Source organism: Cervus elaphus, chromosome 30 (assembly GCF_910594005.1).
Source record: "Cervus elaphus chromosome 30, mCerEla1.1, whole genome shotgun sequence".
NCBI classification, from domain to species: domain Eukaryota; kingdom Metazoa; phylum Chordata; class Mammalia; order Artiodactyla; family Cervidae; genus Cervus; species Cervus elaphus.
Window position 1 is genome coordinate 84,435,120 of NC_057844.1, and position 15,152 is coordinate 84,450,271.

A 15,152-nucleotide genomic window follows, 5' to 3' on the forward strand; every position below is an offset into this window, starting at 1 on the left:
GGAGACAGAGCCACGTGCTCACCAGGATGCGGGCTCCTGAGCCACGGCTTGTGGTTGGGCTTCTGGGTGTTGGGGTGACTTGTTACGTCGACAGGTGCCTGGAGGTGGCAGGTGCCCTGCGCTCTGTCTCCCTTCATCCCTGGACCCCACCTTCCTTCCCGGCTCGCGTGGCCCCTGCGGAGGTGCTGACGCGCGGGGAGAGGGGACATCTCCTGAGAGAGCCCTCTGAGGGCAAGCTGGAGACCCGGGGTCTTTCTGGGAGATTCCTTGAGCAGGCCTGTGAGGCGCGTCTTTAGGGTTTGGAAGGAAGGAAGACCTTTGCTCTAGAGCGGTCAGTGCTGTTTTGGGAGGGGACTGACTGAATAGCAGTGAATTCTGTGACTCAGCCAGCCTAAGGGGTTTAACTTTTACCGTCTAGTGTGCCGATGGCCCCGCTCTCCATGACCTGACCGCGGCACTTAATACCTTTCTTCCGCTGTGTGTTCTGGAGCTGTACTCTGCTCAGGAGCCAGCTCTGTTGGGGAAGATGTGGTTTATGTCCCGCTCTTACCCGAGGAGGCTTGCTCAGCAGCAGCCCCCACGACCCCGTGGCTGACCACTCGGGAGGTGTGTCCTGCCTGTTGTGCTGGCTGCGGAGACGGCGTGGCTGTGCCAAGTGGCCTCGTTATCCTGGGGTCCAGGCCGCGGGAGCAGCTCCCGAGCGCTGTGCCCTTACACCAGAAGGTTCCTGAAGCTTCTGTTGGGACGTGAAGACACCGTCCTGCTCAGGGCGGGTGCCTGTGCTCATGTCTCGTTGGCTGGCGGTGGGCGCGGGACGCCCACCCCGCATCTAGGGAAGGGCCGAGTGGAGGCTGAGAGACTGAAGTTAGACGGGAGAGCTGGAGGGGGCAGCATGAGGCACGTGGGTTCTGGGCTGGTCGGCGCTGGCTCTTGCCTTGGACCTCGGAAGCCGGTTTTACCATGTTATTGGTGACGCCTTCGAGAGAGTCACGGGGCTGCTCCTGCAAAGCATAGTCACCTTCTGGCCGGGGGTCTCAGAGCTCCTGCTCTTGTGGGAGGGCCCCGACCGCATTGTCCCGCTGGTGGGTGCTGGTGACAGCTGGCGTGTGGCCGCCTCATCTCTTCCTCGGGGACAGGTGAGCCCTCCTGTGTCCAAGCCTGATACCATGTGTGATGCTGAGTGTAAGGAAAGAGCGTGGCAGAGGGTGGGGCAGAACGGGAGCGAGCGCGAAGGCTGGGAGGTCGAGGTTGGCTCGGGGGAGTGATGGTCGGGCTTAGCCCTCCCGTGCCGTGTCATGGCCAGTGCGCTTGGGGGCTCCGGGTGCTGGGTGCTCGAGAACCTGCCTTCTCTGCTGCGCCGGTGGGGGTGGCACGCTGGGCGGGTGGACTTCTGTCTTCGAGCCTCGGTGCCCTTATGGACTGAAGTGACCATCGGCAGAGGGTCCACGGGCGGGCAGGCTTGTCTCCGAAGCGTGAGTGCCCCGGGGTAACTGTGTGCACCCTTATTCCCACTTTCTCTGAACCCTGAGTTTTTCTTTTGTTGAATAGATTCCTGTTTCAGGAAGTAGTCAGTTATCTTTCTCTAGAGAAGCCCTTTAGTCAAAACATCTGTTGACTCAGAATGTGCGTCTTCCCCTCTCGGTGGCAGGCGCTTGTCTGGTCTCATTGTGTAGCTTCCTGTTGAGAAGTGTGATGTGTGTGTGTGTGAATTCACTTAAGTTGTGACATCACTTTGGAGCCCATTGGTGGGCTGCTTCAGCCAACCAGACGCTTCCTGGTGTCCAAGTAAGATATATAGTTCTGGAATAACAGGAAACTTCAGCTTTCAACATCCTGTTTTTCTGGGTTTTGTGACTCTCCGCCTCACCACAATGAAGGTTAGTAGATACTTTTATGTATATTTTTTCTTGCAGAATACTATAATTTGAATTTTTCAAGCTCTGGAATTAGGACTTGAGAGCTGAGACCACCTCCTCCCACCTTTTCCAGGAGAAGGAGCTTTTGTGTTCTGACAGAAGGGAGCGGAGGCCTGTTCAGGGCCCTCCTTTTAATAAGGAGCTCAGCCAGCCCATTGGAGATGCAGCTACACGCATCCACCTGGATCACGGTCTCCTCTGACTTGCACTATAGTCTGTGTCACACAGATTCCAGAGACTGACCTAAGGGGCACTCGTTTTCACAGGCGGGCAGGATCTGGCATCAGGAATGTTTTATCTCCTGCTCCGTCCGCGAGGAAGGCGTGAGCAGTGTCGCCGCGAGCTTGGGTGTCTGAGCTCAGGACTCCCTTCCCCTCTCCCAACTCTGTTTGTGTGCCTCCCTCCCTCAACTTGGGTTTAATGGCCTTTCTGGAGCTGGTTGTTCAACTCTTGGGTTTTCCTTCTTTGGTCCATGTCTAAATAAGCACACCTCATGGGGATGTTTGCTCATCTCGGAAGTTAAGACAGGAGACTGGGCTGGAGACGGCAGTGGTTGCTGAGATGTGGAGCAGCCCGGTGTCCTGGCTCTGTCCTCACAGCGACATGCCGAGCCGTGGGGGGTGGGCGTGGGAGCTGGGCAGGTCGGCACCTTCTCCCTGCGTGCGGCCCTTCTCTGCATGTGGGGCGTGAGGTCTGCCGCTGCGGGTTTCAGTTTCTGGGGCGGCCCGCGCAGGGACCGTGCCGTGTGCCAGGGCCTCGCTGGCTGTGCTGAGTCCGCGGGGGGGCTGCGGGAGCTGGGAGTAAGAGTTAGCTGCGCAGGGGGCGGGGGGCAGGAAGGGGAGCCAGGCTTCCTGGCAGGATGTGAGACGCAGGAACCGTGAACCGGGGCAGAGATGGCGGGCGACCTGCAGAGGAAGTCATTCCTGGGATGACTGGCCACCGGAGTTCATTTTTGCCCCAGTGAGAGAACCTTTGAAGTATGTTCACATAGTTTTCATTTTGGCATATGACTCTGTTAATTGCATCTCTGAAAGAATTTTTTCCTCTACTTTTCCTGGCACAGAGTCGTGGGTAATCTGACGGTTAAATTCTTTGGTGGGGAGGTGGGGTTCTTCAGACAGCGTCTGGGACTGAGGCGTGCGTCTCTGCCTGTGCTGTCTGTGCCCGCGTCCTAGGCCGAGCGCTGTGTCTGGGCGGCCCTGTGTGCGCGCTCTGTCGGCTCCTGGGCGGGCGGGGCCGGGGCTGACGCAGTTATGTCCCTTCTTCTGGAATTGCCTCCCTGCTTCCTCTCCCTCAAGTCGTGTCCACTCTGACGTCTGGGCTTCCCTTCGGCTGCTCTTGACTTTGGCCTCAGCTGTGACTAGGAGAGGAAGTCTCTCGTAGGCGTGCCCGGCAGCCTTGGCCTCAGTCTAAGGAAAGAGCCCTCTCTGAGTGCCAGGAGTGCCCCAGGTCACTGGGCGGGTGGGGCAGGGTGGCTCAGAAATGGGCTCAGCCCCAGGAGCGGAGTGGCCCCGGGAGGGGTCTGGCCCGGTCTCCCGGAAGCTGAGCTCCTGGGGTGCCCCTGCCCGGGTCTCACCTGCAAAGCCCATTGTCTTCCTTGCGCTCCACAGAACCGCCCCGTCCCACCCTGGTGCTGGGCTCGGCTAATCCTGCTGTTCTTTTTCCGTTGCAGACGTTTGAGGCAAACGATTTGTATCAGGGGCAGAATTTCAACAAGGTCCTCAGCTCCTTAGTGACGCTGAATAAAGTAACAGCAGGTAAGTGTCTTTCTGCTGAACTTGAGGTTGGCGAGGGGAGCCAGGGGCAGAAACCTCACCCTTCTATCAGCCAGACAGGGTGAACATTATTGAGCTTAGAAAGGATTGCACTAAATTCTTGGCTGTGACTTTGCTGCGATATTATTATTTTTTCTTGTTAGAGCAGCTCTTCCTCTTCAGGTCCTTGTGTGTCCCAGTGCTTTCCCTCCTCTACCTGAGGGAGCAGCAGAGGGGCCCTCGTCCAGGGTGCACTCGTGGACTGTCCTGGCCCTTCAGATGGGGGAGGACTGGGCCCCAGGGACCACCCCCAGGACCCTCACGTTGCTTGTTTGCTGAGGGGGCTGCCCGGCTGCCCAGAGGTCCAGGCCCGGCTTCCGCTGTCCAAGCTTGACCGTGGCTGGCAGTGGAGGTTCTTAGCTGTTGCAGTGGCAGCACCTCGGGTCACGCTGAATTAGGACCCAGCTGAGCGAGTGTAGACGAGGGTGAGGGTCTGGATCCTGGAGGAGAAGGGTGGAGAAATGGCTCCTAGATGGACATCAGCGCTCCACCTGGAGGAGGCCTCGCAGGAGGAGATGTGCGGCGTTTCGTGAAGGTTGCCCGTCAGGCAGCGTGCTGCCTCCAGGGCCCCCATGGCAAAGGGGTGGACCTGGTGTGAGCACATAGTGAGGGGCAGCCGGCCCGGCTCGCGATAGCAGTGCTTCCCCCGTGACTCCACGCCCCGGCTCGCTTCGGTCGCCCCCAGCCGCCAGGGCCACGGCCGACGGGCTGTCCTGGGGCTGGACGTGCGCTCGGGCTGCAGGCAGCAGCAGCTTTGGTAGATACAGACCCCATGCGAGCCTGGGGGAGAGATGGCGGGTCGGCTCTTGCCCTGGAGGCGTCCGTTTCCGGGGTCGGAAGGTGAGAAGAGGGGCCCGGAGGATGCTTCTGCTCTGTCCGCCAGGTGGTGACGCTCGGTCATTGAGGTGGGCGTACTGGGCTCCACACGTGCCGTGTAGACACAGCCCGGGGCCGTGTCTCCAGGGCACCCATGCCATCACTCTCACCCCACCTGGAGAAGATGTGTTTCTCGTATGTCCTTGACGTCCCTGGGTGCAGAACGCAGAGTGCTGTTCTTTACAAAGACCTGCTTGGACGTTGTGGAGTGAACTCGGTGCTTCTCTCTTCAGCTCTGAAACAAGGCCAGAGCCTTGTCAAGTGGGAGAATTCTCTGCCTTTGGTTTGTTGGCCACTGCTCTTCATGCTTGATTTTGGAGTCAGTGTGACAGGTGGCCGTGCCTTTGCAGATGTAAGCTGTGAGGGGCCAACTCAGGTGTAAGACGGGCTTCCCTGGCAGCTCGCTGGTAAGGAATCCACCTGCCAAGCAGGAGACATGGGTGTGATCCCTGGGTTGGGAAGATCCCCAGGAGGAGGAAATGGCAACCCACTCCGGTATTCTTTCCGTGAAAATCCCACGGACAGAGGAGCCTGGGGGGCTGCCGCCCGTGGGGCCGCAGAGAGCCGGACGGGACCGAGTGAGCAGCAGCAGGGCTGAGACAGGTGCACTGCCCTCCGGGCTGTCGGCCTCGCGGAGAGAGGGCCGCCGCTGTCTTCCCTCTGCTCCTGACGCTTGAAGGAAGTGTTGTCAGGCGTGTGGACAAATCCTTGCCTTTCTCGTGGGCAGAGGAAAGGCTGGCGGTGGGGCAGGAGGGGTCCTGAGCGCGCTGGGTGCAGGGGCAGCTGCCGGGCTACCTCCTCGCACGTGTCCTCTGGGCGCTGCTCTGCGCTTGCGGTCGCCCGGGCCCCGCCCCACGGTGGCAGGGAGCGCTGGCCGTTGCTGGCAGTGCTCATCTGGGCCTGAGCATTGGTGGGGCTTCCAGACTGAGTGTCCAGGTGGTTTTAGGGCAGGAGTCCTGGATGCCTGGGCCCTGCTGGCTCTGGGCAGTCGGGGAGTGCATGCCCCGTGGTGCCTGCCTGGGTGCTGGGAGAGCAGCTGGAACGCTCTCTTTCCCTGGGAAGTCCTCTGTCTCTCAGCTGTTGATGACTAACTCAGCATTTCCTCAGACACTGTGCCAGCCAGTCCAGACAGACCTGCCAGAAAGAGGGCCCGGAGGCCCCCAGTTTCAGGATGTTTTCATGGAAGGCCCCCACGCAGCTTCAGGACGTTGCCAGGGCCTGCGTCTCAGGGCAGTGATTCCCTGGAAAACCTTTTTGTGGCCTCGCTTTATCGATCACGCTGCATCTGTGAAGAGGGCTGCTGACCTAGACATGCTGGGTGGTGGAGGGGCGTGTGGTCCTGACCAGACCGAGCCTCTTGTGCCCTTGACCCTGGTCCTTCACAGTCCTGGGAGGTGAGGAAGGTGTGGCTGCCCTTGTGCAGAGGGACTCGCCCTCTGAGGGGCCGCTCTGGCCAGAAGGGGCCGGGGGCTTCTGTTGCAAGTCAGAGTCTTTCCTTTTCTGCACGGTCACACTGGGGCTTGTGGCTTGCTGGCCCCGAGGGGAGGCGTGCAGCAGGGGTGCAGGGGGGCGAGGCCTGGGCGGTGGTCTGCTAAGGAATTCACCAGGAGGCCTGTTTTTTCTCAGGTGAGAGGAAAGGATCAGAACAGACTACCTGGTGACGGAACTGATAGATGTTGCCATGCGGCTTGTTTCTGGGAAGGGCAGCGGGGGCATGTGCGGGTGGGTCCTGCGGCCGGGACTCTGCTCTCTGTGAGGGGTGGGCGAGCCCCTGGGGCGGGCAGGCAGCAGGGCACTCAGCCCGCCCCCCTGACGACCTTGCAGACATCGGCCTGGGGAGTGACTCCGTGTGCGCCCGGCCCTCCTCCCACCGGATCAAGTCCTTCGACTCCCTGGGCTCGCAGCCTGCGCACGGCCGGACTTCACAGTTGTTCCAGGGCCAGTACCGCAGTTTGGTAAGTGTGGGCGTGGGCTCCGGCGGTGGTGGTGTGGCGGGGGGCCGGGGTTCGGGAGGCGCTTGGCATGGGGCGGCTGCCTGGGCTGCCTTGCCGCTGCTCTCGGGGCTGGCGTTTGCCACCGCCAGATTATCACAGGTCTCACTTCACGTCGGCTTATTTCAAGATGTGCATCCGTTTATCTGGAGGGATGTGGGCTTTGTACATCCGCTTATCTGGAGGGATGTGGGCTTTGAGATGTTTTCCTCGTCACTTGCATGGTATTGTCTTTCCTGCTGTACACACAATCAGAAGTTGAGACGCAAGAATCCATGTCTTGTACTTGGATGATGAAGAAGAGGCTGAACGTGGAGGAGCCTCGAGGTGGTTTTTGTCCTTATGAGAGCGTGGCTGCAGCGTGTGAGGGGCTCCCTCTGAGTGCTGGTGAGGCGGGGGCCCCCGAGGTGGACAGACCCTGGGAGACGGGCTGTGAGCACAGACCTTGGGAATGAGGCCTCGGGGGCCGTGACGTGCGGGGCCGAGTGGAGCCTGTGGGGGCGGCCACCACGTCCGCTGGCCAGGCTGAGGGCTGCGTGGGCACCAGCGAGCCCCTGGGGCAGACACCGGCCTGGCCCTTGGCTTCACCAGCCGCTGCTGTGACTCTGCTTCGTGCGGCATCCTGGTAATCATTTTGTGTTGGAAACGCAGCGATCTTGTCACGTGAGTCTGAAGAGAACCGACTCTTCCAGTCTTCAGAAGCCACTGCTTTCTGCTTACCGCAGGGGAATGTCGTTCCGTAAGCACATGGGGATCCTGGAGAAATAAAGCTGGCCTGGTTGGAGCTGTGCCTTGTAGAGAGATGCATTTGAGTTAGGTCATGAAGCACTGTTAAAAACGGAGAACTGTAGAAGGGGTGTAATTTTTGCCTCTTCTTGAACTGCTTGCACTCAGGCTGGCTCTCCTGCTGTGTGTGCGTGACTGTCTTCCCCTCAGAGAAGCCCCGGCCCTGTGTCTGACCTTGTGAACAGCACAGCCCCCCGGGTGGGGTTTCTTGGTACCGACTGGTCAGCGTGTCACAGGGACGGACGCGTGTCACCCCCCACCCCGGGGCTGGAGGGACTTTGGGGGCCCTGTTGGGAGCGTCGTGGTCCAAAGGAAGGAAGGAGTCCAGACCCCTTGAAAATAGCTGCCTCATGAAATACACACAGAAGATGCAAGAACAGTCAGCAAGCTTTGGGCAGAGAAATCTTTGCTGCCTGCCCCATCAACTCGTGGCAGTTTTCATCTGTTTTTCTGTTTGTTTTGTTTTTGTGTAAATGAGGACTGGGTTGCAATTGAAGAATTTTACTAAGTTAAATGTCCTTTCATAATGGATGTTGCTGAGATCATAGTAAGTACAGGACTGATGTTTTGCCAGAGAAGTTTTGTCACACCAGAAATGGAAAGCCCGCAGCCACCTCAGCTGCGTGGTGGACATGGTGAACCACTCGGGGGGAGCGTGGTGAGGCTCCTCCTGACCTGAGGGGAGGATGGAAGCCGAGATGAGATGCTCGTGATTGAAGTCTCCCTTTGCTGCTTCCGGGACGGACGCTGGGGAGGGCCGGGCTGGTGTGGCGTGGCCCCCAGTCCTGTCCTTGCCTTGGGCCCACGCCCGTTCTTCAGGGTGGGGCTGCTCGGCGGCTGAGAGTCTGCCTCAGGAGTGAAGGGTCCAGGCTGCCCTGCCGTCTGCTGACGCTGCCCTGTCTGGGCCTTTGTGGAGTGTCCCTGCCTGAAGGGGAGGCGCCCTGGTGCCGGCCTGGCCCATCAGGAGGCTGTGGGTCGCGTCTCCTGCTGCCTCCTGACGGCGGTGCCCCATCCCCCCCGGCGCCGCCTGTGTGCGCCCGCCGTTGGGGACGGGCTGGCAGGGGGCTCCCGGGGCAGTGTGGCGTCCTTCGGGGCCTGCCCTCAGTACCCCGATGGGCTCTGCAAAGCCAGGATGTGGCGCAGAAAGGAGAGTGTCGGGGCTCAGAGTGGACGGCGGGTGAGAGATGGTGATGGCTCGCAGCCTGAGGCGCCGGCGGGCGGTGTCCCTGTGGGGCCCTGACCTGCCCAGCCCGCACCTCTCAGGTGCCCCTCACCCTGAGCTTGAGGGGACGGTGCTCAGTCCACGGTTCCTCCAAAAGCTTACAAGAGGTTGCTTTATTGAGTACTTTAGGTGTTAAATATTAAGTTTGCATTAAGTGTTTAATTCAGTAGATAAAGATTGATGCATTGTTTTGAATTATTAAGTAAACACGATTTATAGTAGCCAGTGTATGTCTAAACAGGTAAATACACATGAACTCTCTCAGGCGTCACGTCAGCTTCTCCTGGGGCTCTGAGCACTGTCTGTGCTTTCTGTCTTTTTCATCCTGTTTGGTGATACACGCACCTAGCGTAGAGCCAGGTGATTCTCTGAGACTTGCTACTGGGAGACATCCAGCAAAGATGCAGCTTTCCCGTTTTCTACAGGCTCTTCAGGCGTTCGTCCGTGTCTCTGATGAACGCCCGTGTGAAGCCTGTTGCTGTTTTTGAACAGCACAGTGCTGTGGCTGTGGACACCCTGCAGTGAAAGAGGGGCGTCGCACTCCCCCGCCGCCCGGCCCTTACCTCTGAGCGCCCGGGCCCGCCCGTGGCCTCTGTGCTGGCAGCGCTTTCCCTGCGATGTCTTTAAGGCTCAGGCTCAGTGGGGCCTGTCCCTTCCCTGATGGTGTTCTGCGCGCCTTTGGCAGATGGCAGTCTGCTCTTTTGCCTTTTTTGAAAGACTCTCCTCTTGGGCATTCAGACGGGTCTGGGTGTCTCCATTTCCTCTTCCCAGGGAGAGTGTGAGGCCTCCAGCCGCCCCCTCAGCCTCCGTCACCACTGCCTCTGGACTCGCTGTGACCCGAGCCCACCCCTCCACTGCCTCCATCCTCATTTTCTCTTGGTTAGTACTGTTTTGGCAGAGTGCGTCTCACACTAACGTCTTGAGTAAGGGCGCTGTTCTTGCATCTCTGCAGATGTCTTTATCCAGATACTACAGTCTTTTTGTCTTTAGTTTTCTGAAGTTTAGGTATGACATGAATCGGTCCAGATATCTTGAGGTGTATCCTGTTTGGGGTTCACTCAGCATCTGGACATGTGTGCGTGTGTCTTTTGTCACACTTGGGACACTTTGAGCCGTGCTTCTCAGACTCCTTTTCAGCACTGTCCTTTCTCCTCCAAGACTTTGGTTCTAATGTCAGATCTTTGTCATTTCTCACAGGTCCCTGGGGATCTCATCGTTTTCCTTGTTTTTCACTATGTCAGTTTGAGTAAATTTTGTAAGTTCTCTTCCATTTCTGAGATTTTCTATTTTATTCGTGTTTTGAGAGAGCTTCGCCTCAGTGTTGGTAACTATGTCTTCTCAGTCAAGCTTGAGTTTCTTTATTCGTGGAACAAGGAGCATCTTTGATTCTTTCTTAGACACTTTGAGAGTGTTGGAAGACGTGGGATCCTGCTCACATCTGTGTCTTAGGCTGCGCTGCTGGCTGAGGGTCGTAGGCTGTGGCTCTGGGGCCAGGCTCATTGACTGGGCGTCCGCGGGGTTCCTGCTGGACCCTGACTGTTGATGGGGGCCGATGAGACTCACAGCCCGGCTCCTGCCCCGAGGCTGTGGAGCGCAGGGGCCGTGCATGTGTGTGGAGTGCTCGTGGGGGCTAACGTGGCCCGAGTAAGGCCTTGCCGGCGGTTCACGGGGTTTCCTCGGGCCAGGGCCTGGGCGGCAGTCGGGGCACGGTGCGGGGCAGGCACTCCCGTGTCTCCAGCCGGCCCCCGTGTGTGCCGGGCGGCTGTGCTGTGGTGCCGAGGCGCACCTGGTCTGATCGTAGCGACGGAGACGCCGTGGTCTTCATGACTTCTCCCTCCCTTGTCCCCCTTAGGACATGACCGACAACAGCAACCATCAGCTGGTCGTCAGAGCCAAGTTTAACTTCCAGCAGACGAATGAAGACGAGCTGTCCTTCACGAAGGGCGACGTCATCCACGTGACGCGGGTGGAGGAGGGGGGCTGGTGGGAGGGCACGCACAACGGCAGGACCGGCTGGTTCCCGAGCAACTACGTGCGCGAGGTCAAGCCCAGCGGTGAGTCGGCGGCGGGCGGGCGGTGATGGGCTTGGGGCGCCCGGCTGGGCGTGGGTCCGGCCCTGGCGGAGGGTCGGAGTGCCTTCCTTCCTGCCCAGAGGGCCTGGTGTCCCCCAAACTGGAGGCTGGAGAAGGGGCTCCACACTCAGGCCGGCGTCTCCTGTCGTCGTGGCACGAGCGCTTGAAAACAGACTCACTCTGTTCTTTACCGTTTTGCGGAGAAACCTGTCATGTCTGTTCGTTTTTAGTTTGTGGTTGCACATTTATATAAAGTACAGTTCATTACCCTCTTCAGGGCTTGAAGCTTCTGTATCGCGTTGGCTGTGTTAATTTCTTATCGTGGGTCTTTTGCCAGTCGTGTGGTGTTGAGCGATTTCTGTCCCTTTCTTTGCACTAATATGGTATTTTAAAATGCATCCCCTTCCGTACATTTTCTGTAGTTGTTTAACGCTGTTTCTTGCATTTAAGTAATTATTCCAAAGCCTTTCTAATTCTGGAAAGGAATGGTGGTCCTGGCATCGCGTGCATTTCTGCTCAGGTGTGATCACGTCACGGCACTGCAGGAGCTCCAAGGCCTGGGTGCTCCCAGTGCTCTCGTCGGGACACTCCAAAGGGTCAGGAGCCTTCTGCCAGGAACTTGGGAACAGAGACCAGTGTACGTGTGTGTATCGTTTTGCAGCGAGGTCGTGTCTGTTCCTTGTCCGGCTGCTGCTGGACTCGTGTGGTTTCTGGCCTGGGCTCTGGGGGCCGACGTCACTGCCCGTGGGGCTGCAGCTGTCCGTCTGAGTCCTGTGGGCCTCGTGGTTCATGGCTCGGCACGGAGCTGCCGGCTCATGCGGGGCCCCGTTCCGGTTTTGAGGACCTGCTGTGCTTCACCCACAGTGCGGGTCACATCCCCGTGGCCGGGCACAGGGGCTCCTGTTTCTCCATGTCTTTGCCAACACTTGTTTCCTTTTTTTTTTTGGATAATAGCCATGCTAACGGGTGTGAAGTGGTATCTCATTGCTGCTCTTTTTTCTGTAGTTGATCATAAAAACAATATTTGTTCATTATCATTAGAATATAGTTAACAGTAATAGCCAGGTTTTTGTGTTCTGCTTCCTATATAAAGTGCTTTTTATCTGTGACTTTCAGTCCTCACCACAGCCCCAGAAGACAGTGTTGCCGGGATATTCAGGGCATAGGGTGCAGATAATACCCTCCTCTGAACACTCTCCTGTTAATCTGTCCCCAGGCAGAACCAGCCAAGAAGCACAGCGCTGGCGTCCAGCCGCCTGCGTTACAGACACGGCTGCTGGGAAACATGCCTTAGGCTGCAGCTTGGCTGGACTCGCCAGCAACCGCCAGCCCGTCCAGGGGCAACCCTGGCTCTGGCCCCTGGGCCTGAGTGCTGGGGAGCCGAGCAGTCCTTCTGGGGCTGAGAGCGCACTGGGCCCTTGGGGGGGGAGGTTGAGGGTGAGGTGGTCTTTCCCTTTACCAAGGAGATCCAGGAGGTCACAGAGCTGGTGATGGGCACGCCCTCAAGAGGTCACAGTGCTGGCAGAGGGGCGTGTCCCAAGAGGGTCTCGGAGCTGGTGAAGGAACAAGCCATAAAGAGTGGGTTCTGCTGATTGTGTAGATATCTGTTAAATCTGGGCTTCTTGAATTCTACTGTGAACAGCTCTTAAATGTAAATTCTGGTCTGATGTTGAGGCATCATAGTAAAAGTGTGAATGAGTACAAATAAAGTTTCCTTTCTAGGTATTTCTCCTCCTGAAGTTTCCAGAGTTAACCTTGGAAATGACACTGCAAAAATAGGGTGGTTTTCAGGTGGACGTGCGTGTGGTCAGCATCATCTGTGGTGGCCTCTGGGTGTCCAGCAGCCTGGCAGGTGTATTCTATTCTTAGCCCTACTTCTGGGGGCCGTGAGCACTGTGGGGAGGGGGGCAGACACAGCTCTAAGAACCAGCCATCACGTCTCATGAGTTACCTGCGTCAGGAGTAGCCACAGCACTTTGTTCTGCCTGTGAGTCCCGTCTCTCTGACTCGGTCCTGTGTTTCTGTGTGTGTGTGTGTGTATGTGTATCTGAGGCCCCTTTAGTTGTGTGTGAGTAACTGCATTGCTGTCACACAGCTCCTCGCAGGGCTCACGTGGAGCCCCTGGCTTTCATCAAGAAACTGGAAACTTCCCTCGCTTTCCTGTTTAGCTTTAAAATATAGAGAATGCGTGTTTGCTCAAATGAGTGATCTGTTAGGCTGGGGGGTGTTTATTTGATTGTTGAGCTAAAGGAATAATTACTTTGAGGAGTAAGTTTCCATTCCTAGTGTCCTCGGTTACTTGAATCTCTTTCATGGAAAGCTGTGCCTGTCTGATTTTAAACATGGGCATTTGAGAAGGAAAGACGTGAAACCATGTTTTTAGCATATTGCTTTGTAACAGTTGAGAGTGAAAATCCAGGATCATGGTAACACTTGTGTAATTGCATTTTTTCTTTTTTAGTAATTTGTATGACTTTATGATTTTGGAATAGATTTCCTTTTTTTAAAGCGCAGGTTTAACGTAAACATTGTGATTTGCAGTATAATTTATCTTTCATTTTCTGTAAACAAAACATGCCAGGTCCCAGCATACAGACTCCTTCCTCCTAAGTGGCCATCGTGGCAGGAATTTTCTCTGTGTTAGGTTTTGATCTGGTTTACAGGTATTTTTACTGAGCACCCAGAGCTGAGGTCTCCTTCTCCGTGATGTCCCCTGGGGTTGTGTGTCTCCAGGTGGGCTCTGTCTGGCTTCTCGTGGCAAACGCGTGGCCGTGCTCGCCTGCCCCCTCCTGGCTGCAGACGGCAGTGCTCTGTTTGCGCCTGGGGCCTGAGTGTGGTTTCTGGTTTGAAACAGTCCTTTTGAAGACAGGAATACTCCCTCAGAGATCCAATTCCTCAGACCTCTTCCAGGGGTCTGCGTGAGGATATTTCAGAGTTCGCTGCGGACGTGTTGGTTGTCCTTCCCGAGTATGTGCTGTCTGACGGAAGGTGTGTGTCAGTGTCCCTGAACGTTTTCTGTGGACACTCTTTTGGTGTGTAGAGCTCATTTTATTCACACAGTTCATGTGTATCTCACACACACAGAGACACGCGCGGTGGTGTCTTGACTGTGCGGGTGGAAGGCAGGCTGCCAGGAGGCTTGTCCTGGAGTGCTGGCGCTGCTCTCGGGTGTGGGGCGCTGGGTCCAGTGGTTGGAACGTGGGCGCTGCGGGGCTCAGGAGCCCCACGTCCAGAGTTTCGCCTCTGACACGTTGAGCCGGTGTCCTGCCGTTCCTCATGGTGTACGGACCACACTCACCTGCTGCCCGCTCCTCAGATTTCTCCCTTCCCGCTTCCCTCCGCCCCGCCTGTCCACCGAGATTTCGCCTTAGACCACAGGGCTCCTTTCTAGAGACTGTTTCCTTCTTTTCCAGACGCCCTTCACTGTTGTGGTGCCTTTTCACTCTTTCGGGCCCCCGTTTCTTTCGAGGCGTTTTCGGCATGTGTGCTGTAAGCCTCCTCGATGGTCGTGTTATTTCTGCATATCAGGACTGGTCCCCTTGCATGCTTCCTGTTTACGCTCCCTTGGTGCCCTGGTTCTTGGGCTTGTTTTCTGTTTGGCTGTCCTCTGACGGCTAGCTGTTCAGTGGGTGCCTCCTTTCCCGACGGCTGACCTTGGCTTCTGGGCCCCAGAGAGCTTTCTCGCCCTTGGGAAACCCCGAGGGTCCTCAGGAGGAGGTGTGGCTTTGGATCACACGCTGGGTGGGTCAGGCTCCGTTTGGTCTCTCCTGGGCGGTGTCCCCCACCCCAGAGCAGCTTCTCTGGCCGGCTTCCTTTTAGGAGGCGCGCGGGGCTCTGGGACCCCATGTGCTGGGCTGGGGCCACCCTGCGCCGGTGCTGCCGTGCGTAGCCTTCATTACTTTCCGCGCCTGGTGGGGGGGCTCAGCCCCCTTTTCTCAGCACATCTGTGTCTACGTTCTGTTATCAGCACTGTAACATTTACTGCGTGACAGGGAGGACAGGCTGCCTGAGCTGCCCTGGAAGGTGCGCTGTCCCATCCTCGGGGCTCCCCTGCCCTCCTCACAGGGGTGGAGTCTGTTTTTAGCTCTTGGGTGGGCCGCAGAATGTTTTGTTTTGCTTAGGACACTAGGAAGGCACCGTGTTTTAAGATCTGTTTCCTGTGCGTTTTCCTCTGTTACGAGTGGCCGTGACTGACCTCTGTCGTGTTGCATTAACACGTCCAGGTTCTCTCTCGAGGTGCTGGAGGCCCCTGGGGCGCACAGGTCTGCGGTTCTGCCTGCACCTCCATGGACGCCGGCAGGCGCCAGCCCCCGCCCTCCCGGCTCTCCTTCAGGGGGTGCCTGGCGGCCCTCCATGTGACGGCTCAGGGGGCGTCTGGACGCAGTGTGTTCCTGACACCTCCCAGCCCAGAGGATTCTGTCTGGAGCCCAGCATGTCGTATGCTCTCCTTTTTTTTTTTTTTTTTTTTTGAGTGA

General features: G+C 57.5%; 1 protein-coding gene across 12 annotated transcripts in view; it reads left to right on the plus strand.

Moving 5' to 3' along the window:
- Nucleotides 1-15,152, plus strand: part of ARHGEF7 (Rho guanine nucleotide exchange factor 7) — a 107,616-nt gene that overhangs the window by 40,245 nt on the left and 52,219 nt on the right. For 9 of the 12 annotated variants that reach the window (XM_043892367.1, XM_043892355.1, XM_043892357.1 and 6 more), the window contains 3 exons: nt 3,589-3,673; nt 6,431-6,561; nt 10,458-10,659. In XM_043892367.1, the coding sequence (XP_043748302.1) occupies nt 3,589-3,673; nt 6,431-6,561; nt 10,458-10,659 (418 nt within the window). Of the gene's footprint in view, nt 1-1,115; nt 1,137-1,783; nt 1,878-2,871; nt 2,894-3,588; nt 3,674-6,430; nt 6,562-10,457; nt 10,660-15,152 lie in introns of those variants that run through there. The other 3 variants (XM_043892366.1, XM_043892360.1, XM_043892363.1) reach the window with 3 other exon arrangements.